The 18,746-nt window shown below is 39.0% G+C and overlaps 1 protein-coding gene across 2 annotated transcripts in view; it reads right to left on the bottom strand.

The window, feature by feature from the left end:
* Window positions 1–254: 254 nt before the first annotated feature.
* EFHC1 (EF-hand domain containing 1) overlaps window positions 255–18,746 on the bottom strand; it is an 82,430-nt gene continuing 63,938 nt past the window's right edge. Inside the window, exons 9-11 of one of the 2 annotated variants that reach the window (XM_007484089.3) lie at window positions 9,572–9,722; window positions 3,931–4,171; window positions 255–409 (exon numbers count right to left, since the gene is read on the bottom strand). In XM_007484089.3, the coding sequence (XP_007484151.2) occupies window positions 338–409; window positions 3,931–4,171; window positions 9,572–9,722 (464 nt within the window). In that variant the 3' untranslated portion in view covers window positions 255–337. Of the gene's footprint in view, window positions 410–2,865; window positions 4,172–9,571; window positions 9,723–18,746 lie in introns of those variants that run through there. The other variant, XM_056818396.1, reaches the window with a different exon arrangement.

Below are 18,746 nucleotides of genomic sequence, written 5' to 3'. Positions count from 1 at the left end.
CCAAGCTACCCTAAAATCTGTTTCCTCCAAAGAATCTAGGAGGGGAGTGGCTAGGAGCTAATGGCAAATGCAGGCCCTGTGTATTATTTCCATGCTCCCAAATCATACTTCCCTAAAGCTTTCCCTTAGACTCATGGTCACTACTCACCTCAAAAAGTGTATAGCCAAATCTAAGAACCTCTTTAAGATCCACTCCAATTTCAGCCCCATTGATAGATTAAAGACTAAAATAAATGTCACTTCAGGAGGTCAGCTTATGTTTCTAAGAAGGGCGCATGTATATTTAAAACATTCCATTTATAGGAAATCTCATTTAGTCTTCTCCTTATAGATCAGGTCACTGTGACAAAGCTCTGACGAAGTCATAGTATTTGATTCTGCTTTCTCCATGGGTACACATTCTGATTAACTGCAAAAGAACAAATGGAGCAGATGAGGGATGGGAAAGTGTATTTTGATCAATTGGGTGCATGTAGTAATGATAATCATTTCATATGTATAATAGTTTGCACTTTTCAAAGTTATCACAATGATTTAATATGAATATGAGTCTGGAAACCCTCTAGAAAGGTCAAGGCTCCTAGCTATGTGACCTTGAGCAAGTCACTTAACCCCTATTACCTAACCCTTATTGCTCTTCTGCCTTAGAACCAATACACAATATTGATCCCAAGATGGAAGTTTAAGGGCTTTAAAAAAAAAACAACACCAAAACGATTAAGACTGTTTGATTCTTACAGCAGCCCCTGTGAGGTACAGCAGTACACACTAGTAATGCCCATTGTGCAGATGTGGAAACAAGATTAGGAGAGGTTTTTGAGAATAGTTTCATGACTGCCAGGAAATTAACTCTGCTTTAATCTAAATTCTGGGCAGAAGTCCTTTTTGGTTATCATTTAATATTGGATTTGAAATAAAATTTTAATTTAAATTGGGAAAAAAATTTTCCAAAGTAAAACTAAACTGTTTCTCATAATTTTATGTGAGTCCAGTCTCAGAATTAGAAGCTGGAGACCATGGTTCCATTCTCTCTCCTTGTTTGGTGGTGGTAGCTAAATAGTAGGCTGGATGTGAGTACAACCCTTTCCCAGGTATGTATCATTTTTATGTCTTTTTACCTCTCAGTAAGTATTATTCACCGTAATTGTACCAAGTATCCTCTTTAAAAGGAGGAAAGTAGGGTTTTAAAATTGTTTTTGCTTTCTCAAAAAAAGTATCTATTAAATGATTTGTTCAACTAAATTAACCAGTAGTTTTTGACTGCCCATCAGAAGCCACACCCCAGTCCAAGATCATTATTATTAATCTTGGTAAGGTTAGGCATTTGTTGTCAATTCAGGGATGGCATAAGCAACTTCAGCTTCAAAATATACTTGGCAAAAGCTGTTAGAGAAGTCTGAAAGCTGTGTGGGAGAAAGGAGATTTCAGATTATCCTCTCACAGGTTACACCAAAATAAGTAGCAAATGGATACATGACCGAGAAATATGAACATTCCTCTCATTAATAAATTAGAGAAATGTGGGAAGAAAAATTCCTATCAGATCAGTGGTTAGGAGAAAAGTTCATGGCCAAAGGATAAAGAGGATCACAGGAGATAAAATGGATAATTCTGATACCATAAAGTGCAAGCGTTTTTGGACAATCAAATCTATTAAAGCTAAGATAGAAAGTGAAACAGCTGGGGGGGAGGGGGATCTCTGTAGCAAAGTTCTCTGATGAAAGGTCTCATTTCTAAGATATGTAAGTAACATTTCAATTTTATAAGTGGGACAGGCGGTGCTAAGATGGCCATAGAGTAGCAGGAACTTTAGGACTCTCCTCCCAACCAATCACTACAAAGCATCTCAAAAGGGCAAAAATCAAAATCAGGTGAGTAAAGGGGCTCTCCCAAGGGGTACAGACTTAAAGTTAGGTTTTGGAATTTTCACGCTATCAGGGGCCAAAACCACACTTATCAAAGTGCAAGCCAATCACTCCTCCCACACACACCTACCACGCGCCAGAGTCAAGAGTGAGGGCTGGGGCAATCTCTAAACTCTTGGGGACTGGCTGAGGGCACCACAGTCTTACCCCTGAGGGCAGTGCAAAGCCTTGGCAGTGGCTGAAGAACACAGAGCCTGGGCTGCAGAATATAGAGCTTGGACAGAAGAGGGGCTGGCCCCAGTGGAGGCAGCTGGGACTTGAAATATAGCCTCAGGGCAAATCTCTTTAAAGTAGGCTACACAAAGAACTGCCAGGACCATACTATCATTGCGAGACAGAAGCTATGAAAGCAATGTCCACCAACACACAGGATCCACAGTCCACAAGTAGCCAAAGAAACAAAGAGCAGCAGAAAAAGCTTTTGACCCTGGATAATTTCTATGGTGAAAAAGAGCAAACTATAGAAGCAACAGCAGAGTTACAAACAAGCAAACACATGCAGAAATATACATTGCCATTGTCTGATTTCAGAGGATCCATGATGTAACATATCAGTTGAGAGATTTAGGGTACAGAATGAGGTGCAGATATATAATATATGTTTGTGTACAGCCAGTGAGGAAAAGAGTTTTGCTTGATGATGCATACTTTTTTTTTAACGTATATTTTTTTGACCCTTACCTTCTGACTTAGAATCAATAGTAAGTATTGGTTCCAAGGCAGGAAAGTGGGAAGCTCTCAGTGTTTGGGGGTATTTGACTTGCCCAGGATCACACAACTAGGAAGTATCTGAGATGAAATTTGAACCCAGAACCCCACTTCCTCTAAGCCTGGTGCTCTCTCAGTGAGCCACCTACCTACCCCTTATGTATACTTAAAAGGAATTTTTCTCTCTCTTTTTAAATGAGGTTGGGGAGTGAGAGAGGGGAAGAAAAATAGATTTCTGTTAAAAAAATTTTTTAATAGGTTGTGATAATTTTACAGATGTAGAATATTGCATGCATTTTCAGGTGAGCTTACTCTATTGTTAGTTTTACTTTGTTACAAGAGGCCTCTCGCAAAATGAGGGTAATGTGTAAATGTTTATTACATAAAAATGGAACCATAATAGCATTTTTAACACATATTGAAAAGACAACTCTATTGGGGTGCTGTCAGTTTGTAAATCGAAGAGCTAGGTCTTTGGATCATATATAGAAATGGAACCTCGGCCTAACACTGGTTCTTCCCCTGACCCATGACACCCTATCTGGTATTGCCAAGTTTAGCTCAGTCCCTTTCTCAGCCCTGGCCTCTAGTACATACTGTCCCTAGTTAGGCTTCCAAGCTTATTTTGACTTTTAAAAGCTTCACATAAAATATCCTGTTTTTCTGGCTCTCAGACTTTTTGGTAGCACAATATGGAAAAATCAGTAAGAAAGAGAGTCATATCTCTGAACTTGAAAAGAACAATGAAGAAGGGTTAAAATGGAGAACATACTCCATATTCCATTGCAGACTGGCCCTAGGAGAACGAGTTTATGGTGCTGCCTCCATTCTTCCTGTTGGCCAGGTCCAACCTTCTCCAATAGAAGCATGGACCACAGGATAGTTGTCATTTGCTGCTTTGGTAAAGAAACACTCAGTACTAGTAGGGAAGTCCTAGCAATAAAGTGCCAGAGACTGCAATGCCCTATCATTCTGTTGGGCTTAACCCAGGCTGTGGGCTCTCCCATTCTTTAGGAACATTTATCCTTTGATTTGGGTCTGCCATATTGAACTTCCAGCCACTCTACCTTGTTCATTCCCACATCCAGGAGGGGGGCAGGTGCTAATGACTTCACTCCTACAAACTGACTATCAGTGAACCTTTCTGCTACCTCCATTGGACTGAATTAGAGATAACCTTTGACCCTCTTAGACATACTTGATTTCCCCAGAAAAAGTGGATATTTTGAAGTCTTAGAATTAACAAACAGTAATACAGTTCTAAAGAATATAAATGGTGATTTTTCTTAATACAGACCTGGTTAATAAGGCAATCATCAACTGGCAGGTTAAAAGTTTTGCAAATACCAAAGAATTTCTCTTTGTCCACAAATCCTGTTCTTTCTTTGTCAAGAATTTCAAATGCTTCACGGATGGGGCCTTCAATTAAGAAGTTACTGCCCTTGAGCCTTTCCTGGATCTGCTTTATTAGCATTTCCATTTCATCCTTGTTCTCCTTGTCCTTGTCCTCCTTGTCTTTGGTGTCTTCAGCCTGTCCACTGTGCAAGGAGGAAGGAAATGAGTGAATATAGGATAACTTTTAAGAATTTAGAATATTCTTCCCACTCCTCTTCCCTCCCCCCTCTTGGAGTTGACAAGCAATTCCACTGGGCTATACATATATCATTGTTCAAAACCTATTTCTGTATTCATATTTGCAGTAGGGTGATCCTTTAACATCAAAATCCCAATTACATCCCCATCAAATTACATGATCAATCATGTTTTTCTTCTGCATTTCTGTTCCCACAGTTCTTTCTCTGATGTGGACAGTATTTTTTCTCACAAGTTTCTTTGGATTGTCCTGGATCACTGCATTGTTGCTAGTAGAAAAGTCCATTACATTCGACTGTACCACAGTGTTATCAGTCTCTTTGTGTAATGTTCTCCTGGTTCTGCTCCTTTTACTCTGCATCAATTCATGGAGATCATTCCAATTCACATGGAATTCCTCCAGTTCATTATTCCTTTCAGCACAATAATATTTCATCACTATCAGATGCCACAATTTGTTCAGCCATCACCCAATCAATGGACACGCACTCATTTTCCAATATTTTTGCCATCACAAAGAGAGCAGCTACAAATATTCTTGTACATGTATTTTTCCTTATTATCTCTTGGGGGTACAAACCCAGCAGTGCTATGGCTGGATCAAAGGGCAGACAGTATTTTAGCACCCTTTGGGCATAATTCCAAATTGCCTTCCAGAATGATTAAACCAATTCACAACTCCACCAGCAGTGTGTTAGTGTCCCAATTTTGCCACATCCCCTCCAACATTTATCACTTTCTTTTGCTGCCATATTGTCCAATCTGCTGGGTGTGAGGTGGGACCTCAGAGTTTCTCTAATCAGGAGGGATTTAGAATACTTTTCATGTGCTTATTGATAGTTTTGATTTCTAAATCTAAAAATTGTCTATTCATGTTCCTTAACCATTTATCGATTGGGGAATGACTTGATTTTTTGTAAGTTTGACTTAGTTCCTTATATATTTAGAAAATTAAACCTTCGTCAGAGAGTTTTGTTATAAGAATTTTTTCCAAGTTTTATGCTTTCCTTCTAATTTTGGTTGCATTTGGTTTTGTTTGTACAAAACCTTTTTAATATAATCAAAGGCATTCATTTTACATTTTGTAATGTTCTCTATTTCTTGCTTGGTCTTAATATCTAGTGCTTCTAGGCCCCCATCCTTCACATTTTTTTCATTATTTCCCTTAATATTTTTTATCTTTTGTTCTTCCAGATGACCTTTGTTATAATTTTTTCTAATTCTATTAAAAAAGTTTCTTGGTAGCTTGATAGTTATGCCACTGAATAAGTAATTTGGGTAAGATGGTCATTTTCACTGTTAGCTCATCCTACCCATGAGCAATTAATATTTTTCCAATTACTTAAATCTAGTTTTAATTGTGTAAAATGTGTGTTGTAGTTGTGTTCATATAATTCCTATAGGATTGATTCTTGAGACCAAGCTTAATGACTTAAAACTTTTCATGTAGAACATTTGGTGGAGTTCCTAATGATCCCCATAGTTTTTAAGCTGAACTGACTAGAGACCATAGGATGTTTTAAATTTAAACACTCTGAGAAAGGAGTTAGGCTGAACACAATGCCAAAAGTTAGTAAGGTTCAAATCTCAGCTCTGCCACTTACTATGTTATCTTGATCAAGTCATTCAAGCCTTAGTTCTCCATGTATAAAATGAGGAGATTAGACTTGGATGGTCTTTAAGGTCCCTTATGGTTCTCAGAAATCTTCAGTGTTAGGGACATGCTGCTAAACAATGGAGATAAAGGAGGAAGAGAAGGGAAATAGACCTTTCTATTGCATCTACTATGTGCCATGTCCTGTGTGCAACTCTTTACAAATATCTCACTGAATCCTCATCACAATAATAACCCTGAAATGTAGGAACTGTCCCTGTCCCCATTTTATAGCTTATGAAACAGAGGCAAAAGGGTGGCTTGTCACATAGTTAGGAAATGTCTGACACTGGATTTGAACTTGGATCTTCCTGACTCCAGACCCAGGACTCTATCCATTGAGCCACCAGCTGTTTGTTTCTATAAAGACAAAAAATAAATGCAAATGCCCTTGGCTTCAAGGAGGTTTCTTTTTTCCTCAGTTCAACAAAAATGTATTCAATGCTTTCTGTATACAGAACGGTCCTGTGCTGGGGGAGGAGGGGAATAAGAAGGTGGGTTTTTAAATTGTTACAATTAATTTTAACACAACAGATGCATCCCAGCAAGCTACACAAACCAATCCTCCATAAAGTATGTACTTTAAAGAGTATACATTATCCATTTGGGAAGTTAAAGGCTTCTTTTTCACTAAATTATAAATGACTGCTATAAGCGCTGGCTTAGCTAGAGAAAACGTACCAAAGAAAACGTACCAAATTATTCACATGGGTCCCCATTAGTGCCAGGCACAGAACGTATAATGGAAATATGATTATCACATCACTTTGAACAATAAAGCTCTACCATAACACCTTCCCCCTCCCTGCAAAGGTCAGGTCTCTGTCCTCATTGCCACTACAGCAGGGATGCCTATAGGATTGGATGCTTCAGCATACATTTTCAAGTCGATTTGCCCATGAATTCCATCAGGGGCTCGGGTTGAAGCCAGAGACTCTTTACAGTAAAGTTCCTAATTGACCTGCTGCCAGGGAGACCTGGCCAGAGATCATCCTGAAAGGGAACTCCAAATCCCAGGTCAAGCTTTGGTTCCACATGAGTTAGCAAGGGAAGAAGAGAACGACCACAAGGCACTTGGGTCTCTTATTTATTAAAAATGCTGCTGAGCACTGCCAGGGAAGCCTGGTGTTCCAGGAGCCCCAGGTGAGAGAACGCCATGCCAAGCCTGCCCCTACTGCCTTTATTTTCCATAAAAGTAAATGTAACTTTTATAGGGTGACTAATTCCCCCAAAGGGAAAAGCTGGCCTTTTGTGTTCAGCCTGCTCCTAGAATGCTTTGCCAAGAACACCCTGGCAAAGACCTCATGGCCAGGGCAGCGGGGAATTTATTTATGCTGCTACAAAGCAGAGAGTCTGTCTCTTGTTTCTACTCTCCCACTCCAATCCCTTTCTGTGCCGGCTTGCTCATCGGCGCTGGTGCATCAGAACCACAGTGTTGTCATTCCAATAGCAAAGATTCATCCCTTTGCTGACTCTTCTCTGGATCAGTGATCCAAGACCTGACTTACACATGGAAAAGCCACCAAGCAAGTAGCTATCTGTTCACCGAGCCATTCAGATCTGCGAGGAAGGGAAGGAGCGCTGTACAGATTGGAACCTTCTCCACAGGAGCCTCTGCCTGTATTTCTGCTGTGACTCTTTCCCCAAGCCTGATGCACCTCACAGAGAGGTGAAGGGGATTGAGGAGTCTGGGAAGTCTCATTTTCATCTGTGCACACATGGCAGTTGCATCCTCAACTCCTGGCCGTCACCGTGAGAGGGAGCAAGAACCAAGAAGGATTTCTGGGGAAAGCTTGGGTTCAGCAAATGCCAAGATACTGAGTTCTCTAGTTAAGGAGTAAAAAGAGGCTAACCCTATCTTGGTCACTACACTCTACAGGGGGTCCACATGCTATTTAAATGAACACAAATGGCCAAATACTATATTTATCTCCCTTAGAAAGGGCACTCCAGACTTGTAGTCAGTCATCGGATAATTATAATTCCTTAGAGAGGAATTCTTCACCTGTTGGAGGGGAAGCCAAAATCAACCAAGAGGGATATTATTAACAGCTGTGACGGACACCAGCACTCATACTATTTTCAGGTGATTTCTTTCTATTGTAAACCTTAAAATTTCTTAGACTTATAAATGTTGGAAATTTCACCATTGGGAAATTTCATACTTGAAAAATTTCCTATTGAGAGTGGGAACTCTATTGGAATGTGAACCCCATTGGCATGGGAGGTTCCTCCTCCTCCCTTCTTAAGATTACTTTAGGACAGAAACCTTTTGCTGAACAATGGAAAGGGCTTTGACCTATGCTTAAGCATAGAACAGGAATTTCTTTGAGTCATGATTGATTTTAGAATTGATACAATGGAGATACTTGGAATCAATCTCCACCCTATTCAGTCCTAACAGGATTGAGTAAGGGCTGCAGCCTAGATCAAATTTAATTATTCCAATCTCTACCCTACTCAGGGTAACAGGATTTAGGAAGGGCTGTAGCAAAAGATCAAGATTTAATTATTTGAGAATATGACCTTCAACAGACATGTGCAAAGCCACAGACCTCTGGGCGGTCCTGGGTTAAGCTAGAGCCACCATTGGCACAGGGAAGACATGGACAGTGATTGGTAGATGTGAGAACTGAGGGGAGGGAACTTGGATGGTTTCCTTAAAGATAGAGGGGTCTGAGGACTGAGGGGGGTGGTTGGAGAGTTTTGGCTCTGGTTGGTTGGAGAGTTTTTTGGCTCTGAGAGGTTGTGCTGCTCTGAAGGAAGCTGGAGGTGGGGGCCTCTGAGACTGTTTCTCCATTTGGGTCACGTGAGTAATAGGGACTGATCTCTTTTCTTTGCCCCAGCTATCTAAGGGCTTGGGCCTTTTGGCCCAGCCTAAACAGAAGGGTTATTTAAGCCCTATTCCTTTCTCTCCCCTTTCTCCCTCTCTCTCTATATCTCTAATTCCTTTCTTCCTCCTGTTTGTAATTAAACTCTATAAAAGGTTGACTGCTGACTTGAGTTTTCATTTAGGAATTACATAGCTGAATTCCTTGGCGACCTTAAATTAATATATATCAGTCTTTTAAAGCGATTTCCTTGTCACACTATTCTTGGTTTTCCAGGGAGGAAGAGAAGAAAGGTAGAGGGGATCGAATCCAGGGACCCTCAGGAGGTTCTGATGACTCTCCTTAGCACCTGAATGTCTCTGCCCTCACTCTAGAGCTGCTATACAGAGCCATAACAATAGCTTATTCCAAATGGCCAAATGATTCTAGATATGACATGCCTCCCTTCTCCACCTGCTCCATAGCTCTAATGTTAAGGCAAGAATAGTTTGCTTTATCATTTAAGTTTCCAACCTGTTTTCTCAGAACAATTGTAGAAGCCAAGTTACACTAATATTCTAATATTAATAACTAATAATAATAATCTTCCCTCTTTGATGGCTGAATAAACTAAAACTGAAGAGATTCAATGACCTTCCAGTCTGTTGAATTAAACTACCTATGCATATGTGTGAAGAGACCATAGTAAAATTTTGTGCCAATGGCCTCAATGAAGTTAAAATAAGTCTTGATGTATTAGATTCTGCATGTAGGTCCGGATTTTGGAGCCTAATTGTTCTTATCTGGTAATGAGAAGAACAAAATTTAGAGACTGGATTATCAAAAACTGAAACAAACATGCAATGGGATGGCAAACATACCTGGCAGGTTCCTGTGTCATAGAAGGTCCCTGTCTTGAGAAATGTTTTTTGAGGGACAGGATTGTTTCTTGGGGATAATCATCTGCATGGCATTCCAGATATTTCAAAACATATTCATCTGCATCTTGGATGATGAACCTGTGGCCAAAAACTGGGGAAAGTACCATTCCGTTGGTTTAGTTACATATATAACTGAATTTATACAATGCTTTGGGATTAGTTCAGTTCTGGGTCTCAAAGAACAGAAAAACAGGCCCATGCTTCTTAAATCTAACCTTAGAGTTAATTGATAATATACAAACCAGCAACACACCAAAAAAAATATGGATACATATGCCAACCAGCCTGGCTGGCTACCTACTTTCTTAGCCTTCTGTTTTGGTCCCTGAGAGACAAAAGAGCACATATGGTGGTTCCAGGAAAACCAATCATAACCAGAAGTGCAGGCTGAGTCTTAGTGGCAACAGCGGTTAAAAATAGCCCTGTTTTATACTTGGAAGGGTGGAGGGAGCTGGAGCCTCTCTGAAATGCATCAGCCTGGGATAAGCAGACCCCAGGCATCTCTATATACACCAGCAGTCCATAAGTAGGGCAAATCGAGATGCACATGGGGTTTGGTAGAATTCCTCTGGTGCCAGACATGGCACTTGTAGCCTCATCAATCATTCTGGCCATTGGCATCCCATTCTGGGGAAAGAGATCCAGTTTGCCAAATGGCACCAGACTCATAGCTTACAGATTGCTTTTGCTTACAACAATGCTGTGAGGTAGACAGATATGTTTTCATGAGTGAAACAGTCTTTCACGCTTATGAAATTTAGCTCGTTCCCCTTCCGCCACTAACTAAAACTGTTACACATCAGGTTGCTCGAGGAGAGTTTGGAAAGTTTCTCATTTAGTATTCACAAGAGATAAATGCAATTTGACTTGGTGCTTGAGACTAGGTAAAAGATAACAGCCCATGGCAACATGTACAAGAAGATGGCATAGTGAGATTGCAAAAGAGGCAGATATCAGCACTGTCCCCTTCAGAATTAGCAAACTGAAATGCCAAACAACAAAACACTTCACAATTTCTAGAAACATCAACAAAGAGGGTGAAAAAGAAAAACAAAACAAACAAACAAAAAACCAACACAACTGAATAAGGCTATGATTTTTTTTTTTAATTATGGTAAAAGGAAAAAAAAACATAGGAGAAATGTATGCTGAAGCAACACCAAAAATCAAAGCAATAAATTCTAAAAATAAATGAATGAAAAAGTAAATAAATAAGCCCAAACATATATATCTATACACACATATATATATATCAAGAAAATAAGGAAAGAATTATCATATTCATGGAGAGGATAGAGAAAAGAGAGGGAAAGATAGAGGAAACCTAAGAAAGATTAAGGAAAATATATATCTAGCTAAAAAGGATACTGATGAGTTAGTGCAGACCAAGAGAAGGTCAAATAGTTCACGCTATATGAGAATTTTTTTGAAAGAGATATGTAGTCTGGAGAAGTGATGAATGGTCATGATAGCTTCCCCGAAAATATTTGGAAGTCTATCCCAGGAGAGAAGGATTTGATTTGTTCTAATTGCAAAGAGACAACTTTGTGCTTCATGATGGGAACAGACTATCTTGAGAGGCAGTGAAATTCCCCTCAGTCTAGGTCAACACCAAGCAAAGGCCAGATGACCACTGGCTATAATACGTATCTGATTTATGTAATATAGTAAAGATCCTTTTCTGGAAATGGGCCAAACTATATGACTGCTAAGGTCCCTTCCAACTCTGAGATTCTGAGCATTATAGTACCACATATTACAATAAATTCCAGTTAGACTTATGACAAACATAAAATTAAGTTAGAAAAAAAGAATAATACTTTTAACTGTGGAAGAGAGATTTCTATCTACTGATAATAAAGGAAAGAAATTATTCAGGACCAAGTAGTTAAGATTTGATTATATAAAAATAAAAAACTCCCTGAAATCATATTTCATGATCATATCAATTTGGCTATTCTCTTTCCCAATACAAATAAAACTTCTCCATGTAATACAGCTTGTCCACGTCCAATAAATTTTCTCTAGAAAATCTCTCCAAAGTGCATGATAGAGATCTGTCTGGACATTCAAACTGTCTGTCCACCTATTATCCCAACTCTTACTATATGTCTAGCCCCCCTTCCCTTTTGAATCATATACTTCCTTAATGTCTTTTAAAAAAATAATTTTTTAATGTATAAACTGCGTGTGGCTTATACCTATTTATCTATTGTGCTTTGAACTATTTGCCATCTTGATTCTTCCGACATTTTCCTGTTTTATGATTTATTGCCATAAAGCATCACTGATAGAGAAAACTAATTCCAGATGTAATTGGTATTGGGAAACAAGGGTGGCTTTGTAGCTTTCCAGATGTGATCTCATATACTTCGATTCCAGGCCTGGCTAAGAGTCCTTCCACTGTGCTTATTCAAGATACCAATGGGCTAATTTAACTAACATATCATCCACCCCCAAAGCATGTGATGATCAGGACAATATGCAAGTCTTCATCCACTTGGCTTTTCTTGTGTGAATGGTTCTTTAGGTGTTCATAAGTCTCACTGAAGATGGAAACATTTGTTGTCTCAGAGAAATCTGCACAATGTCATGGCGGATATCTAGGGAACTTCATCCTCCAGAGAGAGTCTCTCTACTTGGGGCTTTGCATAGACCATCCTTAATGATGACAGAGGTTTAATAGCAGCTAGCATTTCTCTATAATTTTTAAATTTAAAAAGTGCTTTGTAAATGTTATCCTATTTAATCCTTACAACAATCCTGTAGGGAAAGTACTATTATTATCCCATGAAGATTGAATCAAACTTTATTTGTCTGTCAATCAGCAGTTTTTTAATTAATCAACCTAAAGCTTAAACACCCCTATTAACACTAAGTAAGAGAGTTCCCAAGGAATTCACTAAAATTGGGTGACAACCCCAGAGGCCCTGTCCCTAGGTAGTACTAGGCAAATTCAAAGATTGTAATTGGTTCCCATAAAGTGGAGGAAGGGATAGGAAGTGATGTGGAAAAAAAACTATAAAAAGTCCTGAACTTCCTGTCCAAGGGGTCTTCAGCTTGAGTCTTCAACTTGAATCTTCTCCTTGTGACTTGCCTCTTGAAAGTGGCTTTGGACTTGGACCACGGCTTTGACTTGAGACCTTGGCTCTTGGACTGCTTCCTGGAGAACTGCTCCTGGATCTTTTCCTTTTTGGACTTCATCTTGGGTGAGTGAGTAACTGGTCTTCCCTTCCTGGCTTCTGGAGAGGCCTCCCTCTCCTGAAGAAGGCTGCATTGCTGGAACCTTTGTATAAGACGTCACTGGATCCTCTGGCTGAGGGTTAATGAGCCCTGCTGGGGCTGAGCCAGACACCGGAGCAACATTTACTGTGATAGGCTAGACATTTTTTTCTACTCTCTTCTTACATTTCTCTACTTTCACCCTTTCTACTTCTTTGTAAATAAAAGCTATTAAAAGTCATTTTTATGCTATGATATTTTTAATAATCAGCAACCACAATATTACTTATAGATGCCTCATATTTAGTCAAACCTCTAAATTTAAATCCTTACAATCCCATTTTACAGAGGAGGAAATTAAGGCTGAGAGGTTGATTTGCCCAGAGTCTCAGAGCTAGTAAATATCTGAGAAAGGACTCTGACTCAAGTCTTCCTGACTCTAGGTTCAAAACTTTATCTACTGAGACACCTAGCTACCACATAGCAGAGATTCTCATATAGTAAGAAGAGTCTGGACATACTTTGGGGGGTGTTTTCACTTCTCTGACTTTTCACACATATGACACCATCCTGTGGGTTGTCACTAACTCCCCATATAAGCAAGAACTTCACAAAGCTCAAAAAGTTTATATACAGGTCAGACTAAAACACGTATGATTCATGGGAAATACTGACACTGGCCAAAAACAATCCTCTTCCATAGACCCAAATAACTTCAGTTAATTTATAGTCATGAACAAGATATTCAGCAGCTCCCAGATAAGTAGTGTCCCTTAATCTCCTTGCAATTTTTTGATAACTACCAGTAAGTGATGACAAGTCCTGAAGCTCTCCAGTCTTCTCTCTCAGCAGTTCTCACAGTAGATGGTGTAATTAGAACCCTTCTTCCACCCTCAGCACCCCCTTTCGCCCAAGAAAGCTCATCTATTCCTCTGTCTCTGTAATGCAATATTTTTTCAGAATTATTTGTCATCTCAGGAATGTTACAATGGAATAAAGACAATACAATGACTTACTTATTAGCAAGACATGCAATTGCAGAAATAAATTGGATCCAAGGCTTTTAGTTAGTTAGTATGAAGAACTTTGATTTCTATTATAGGCTGACAGGAATGAAACACAAACAAGCAAAACCATCCAGAAAGTAGGAATTAAATCACCTTATTTCTTACTGGTGGAGATTAAGATTTTCCCTGAATCAGGAAACAGTGGGAGGGGACAATGGTTTTACAATTTCTATGAAGTTAAAACTTAGCTTCTCAAAGGTGGATAAAGAGAGCAAAATGGAGTTATTAATGCTTTTTAAAAAAATGTAGTTGGGAGGGCAGGTAGCAGCTAGATGGCTCAGGTGATCTAAAGCCAGGCTTAGAGAAAGATCCTGGGTTCAAATTTGACCTCAGACACTTCCTAGCTGTGTGATTCTGGGCAAGTCAATTAATCCCCATTGCCTAGCCCTTACCACTCCTTCTGCCTTTGAACTGATACACAGTATTAATTGTAAGATGGAAAATAGGGATTTTTTAAAAAAATGTAATAGGAAACAAGTTTTTTTTCTGTATTCAACTCACAATGCTAGAATAATGTGCTTCCTCCTCTCTTCTGAAACCCTTTACTTATGCTATGATTCCTGTCAAGTTCTAGATACAAAAATCAGGAACATAGCCATATTCCTTTCATCTTTGAATGGGTCTAGGTCATTGATATTGGGTCTTGTCAGAGTGAATTTACAGAATGATGTCATCCTTCCCAGGGGGACCAGGTATTCTCACCAGTATCAGCATTTCCCATGAATCTAGTACAAACACTCCAGTTTTACTTCAATTGTCCTTTGGACCCTCTGAGTCTCTATGAATCCGACTAGGTGAGATAACTGAAATGTGTCAAGGTTGTATCCCACAATATTCATAGTAAGGAGATGGACAAAGGAAGTCAAACACTCTCTCAAAATTTATTGGATGCCAGAAAGAGAAAAAAATTACAATCCTACCTATGCTCAACATTGATAATCAGAAGATGATCAAAAAAAGTAACTTTGGGTTGCATGTCTCAAGACATTTTATACTATCCTAGCACATGCATGAGAGACAACATCGTGAAGAACAGTCAATAAAGCTGCATTTGCTTGGTAGAATCAAAAGTATTCTTGTTACCCACAAACAATAAACAGAATCTCACATTCTCTGCAACTTTCATTCAGTTGTGTGACTGTAAAGATAGGGTTTGTTGCAATCACCTTTGAAAATCTCCTTATTTTTTTTTCATATTTTCATCAATACCTTTAATGTGTACAAATATAGCTATCACAAAAATTTTATAAAGGTGAGTATGAAAATGAGAAGATTAATGACTATAATAATCATGTGGATTCACTCAAGTTTCCATTCTTTCCAGGGGTCTCTGATCCTATGGAACCTTGACATAACAATAATGTTTTGTGACTGTAGCTAAACTTGAGAAAAGGCAACTGCTAACTGAACCCCTACTGGGAGCAGTCTTAGCAACTTTTCCAGATAAATCAAACTTATCTCAAAGAGGAGCAGTTTCAGGAATTTTCCAGATAAAATAACAACCTCCCCAGCCTATTTCCTTGAGAGCCCCTAAGCACTACCTTCAAGAATTGACTGTTATACTGAGATACGGAGTTTTGAGCAATAAAAGCTAACTGGTGGGCTTCTTTCTTAGGAAAGAAATTCTGCATGCATACTGTTATGCTGATAATCTATGTCTCTTCCCTGTGGTTCCCAGTTTCTCTCTCTCACTCAGTTCAACTATGCTCCATGGGGCCAGACATTCAGGAAGGTATGGGTTGACATGAGAAAATAGAAATGTATGTCAGTAAGTGTTTATTTTTCCTCATTTGCTTTTTGGGACATCTGTAAAATTTTTTTGCCTTTAAATATCTTTTCATCTATTAAAAATCTTATAAAATTATCCCTTACTACTTTCAAGCACAGATTTTCTCAGTGGTTTGTTTTTTATTTGCTTCATCTTTTAAAGTGCCATTTCAGTTTCTTCCAATAGTACAAAACAAGGATTGCACAAAGATGACCACTGTAAAGGTAAAAATTAATGGTTGGACAATAATTTTATGAAATTATGTGGTCACCAATATTTACTATATCTTGCGTCAGAAATTTATTTACAAGTATTTTAAATAGAGAGGAAACAATAAAGAAGAGAAATGTGAGGGGGATAGTTATCTATCCTGTCAACCTAAATGTCTTGCCCAGGGTCTGCTTAATCCAGGCAGAGATTAATTAGCTCTCAACCAGAAAGGCTGGTGGTGAGTAACCACATGGCCTCCTCCAAGATGGAAGCTAGTGTCTTAGGAAATTAGGAAAGTAGTCAGCCTTATCCTAACCCCACTAAGTAGTCCAGGAATCAGAGTCTAAACTGAAGTTTAGCTCCAAGCCCACAATCCAAGCCTCAGTCTCCAGCAAAGCTCCCTCAAAGACCCTCCCCAGTTAGAAGACTATCTCCAGAAGACAATCTCTTCAGATTATCTTCTCAAAGACTATTGGCTCTGAGGGAGTTTAGGCTTGCTTTTATGGTGACTTCTTGTCTCCTCTCCTCTTCACAAGGGCCAATCACAGTTTCCCAATTGTCTAGCACTGCCCAGGGACAGTGTCTGTGGGATCAACCTCTCACCTTCGGAAGGTCAATTTCTCTTCAAAAAGGTTCACAGTTTACTGATTGAACACTTTCTGAGAGTGTGAACTCTTGTGTGAGCTCTTAAAAGAATTCACAAGTTTCTGACTGAATGAGTTTAAAAAAAAAAAAAGGTGAAGCTCTCCAAAGATCTTGCTGACTTTTCACCTGGCACTAAGTAGGGTGTTCAATCTTTTGTTGATTCACTTTAAAAGGTAGACAAAGCCCTGAACAACTTGCAGGGATCCAGGAGAAAAAAAACACCATTCATAAGCAAAGGATAAACTATGGGAGTGGAAACACCGAGAAAAAGCAACTGCCTGAATACAGAGGTTGAGGGGACATGACAGAGGATAGACTCTAAATGAACACTCTAGTGCAAATACTATCAACAAAGCAATGGGTTCAAATCAAGAAAACATCTAATGCCCAGTGGACTTACGCGTCGGCTATGGGGGGTGGGGGGAGGAAAAGAAAATGATCTATGTCTTTAACGAATAATGCTTGGAAATGATCAAATAAAATATATTTTAAAAAAAAAGGTAGACAAAGGAGAATTAATCCTGTCTTCAGGCTAGTGAGGTACTAAGTAGGGGTACTTGAGTTAATGTTAACCAAAGTGTCAATTCCAACTAGGCAAAGAGAATAAAAGATTTTACAAGTGTAAACTCAGAATAGACAAAGAGAACAAAGAATTCCCTTTCTCACCACTGAACCCATAAACAATCCATACAGAAAAATGGGAAATAGAAAATGCAGAGACTGACCTTACTACCATTTCCCACAAAAAGCCTAACTAATATAAAGGAGTCACACTACAGCCTAGAGGTCAAAATAATCCAGAAATTGCTTTAGCCAGCAAACATTTCATCATCTTGTTAAGAAGACTAAGGCATGGCAGCCTAGAGTAATGCTATTTTAAATTACAAATCAATTTGTAAATATTAGGTTGGTGAAAGAAAATAAGCAGGATTGCCACAGAAGATGCTGAGAATTAGTATAAAGGGAGGGTGAAAGTGTACAAAGCATTGGCAATGAGACCCAAGTGAGGCACATCATCCCAAGAGGGAGACCCAGTGGAGCTGCGTCACTCCAAGAACATTAAAAGATGAAACTAGCAGGGGGCAGCTGGGGAGCTCAATGGATTAAGAGCCAGGCCTAGAGATGGGAGGTCCTAGGTTCAAATCTGGTCTCAGACACTTCTCAGCTATGTGACTCTGGCCAAGTCACTTAACCCCCAATGCCTATCCCTTACCACTCTTCTGCCTTGGAACCAATACACAGTATTGATTTCAAGACAGAAGGTAAGAGTTAAAAAAAAAAAGATGAAACTAGCAATTGGGACAACAAATAAATAGAAAATGAAAACTTCTCAGCATTTCTCTAATAATCTCTTAATCAGTGAGGGTTCATCACATTTATATCTTTGGTCTAATCATTTGGTGATCTGGATGTTCTAAGACAGATGATTCTAATATGATTCTTGTATCAAGTAACCAATTCTTCCTAGTTTGTTAAGACATAATCAAGTTCATTTTCTGTGATGTTATGTCCAGGACTTTTTAACTCTTTTCTTGAAAAAAAGTCTTTATACTATACAGATATAAGGCTTCCAAGTTGCCTATAAGCCTTTAGCCTCTTTCATTTCTCAATTCTGAGCCATATTTTCAACATTGTTTTCAAGACATCTTTCTTTTGCTATACCCAGCTTCACATTTAAGTCTTCCATTCTCTTTTCAAAACCCCTTGTCATATCCAACTCTCCCATCCTTTCCTTCAGTATCTGATGGTGGCCCTTCTATTTGCTAATTCAACCCTTCTTCATGTGTATTTTAACCCAACTTCTCCAGCAGATTGGATCCTCAGATATGCCCCCCCATCCAAATTTTAACCTTTTCATATCTACTAGCTCCTTCTCTACTGCCTTCAAACTTATCCAAGTCTCCCTCATTATTTGAAAAAAAAAAGGAAAAAGAAAAAAGCTTTTACTAGGTCCTACCATCCTTTCAAGCCATCATCCTATAGCTCTCCTCTTTCAAATCAAACTTCTTGAAAAAGTTGCCTTTCTTTCCTTTCCTCTCACTGACTCCTTAACTCCTTGCAATCTGGGCTTTTGACATCACTCAACTGAAACTGCTCTCTGAAGTTACCAGTGATGGTCTTTTCTTAGTCCTATAATCCTTGTTAACCTAGCCACTACATTTGACACTGTGTCACCCTCTCTTCCTGACTTTTCAAGGCAGCC

Source organism: Monodelphis domestica, chromosome 2 (genome assembly GCF_027887165.1).
Source record: "Monodelphis domestica isolate mMonDom1 chromosome 2, mMonDom1.pri, whole genome shotgun sequence".
NCBI classification, from domain to species: Eukaryota; Metazoa; Chordata; class Mammalia; order Didelphimorphia; family Didelphidae; genus Monodelphis; species Monodelphis domestica.
This window is presented reverse-complemented; position numbering and strand designations above follow the sequence as displayed.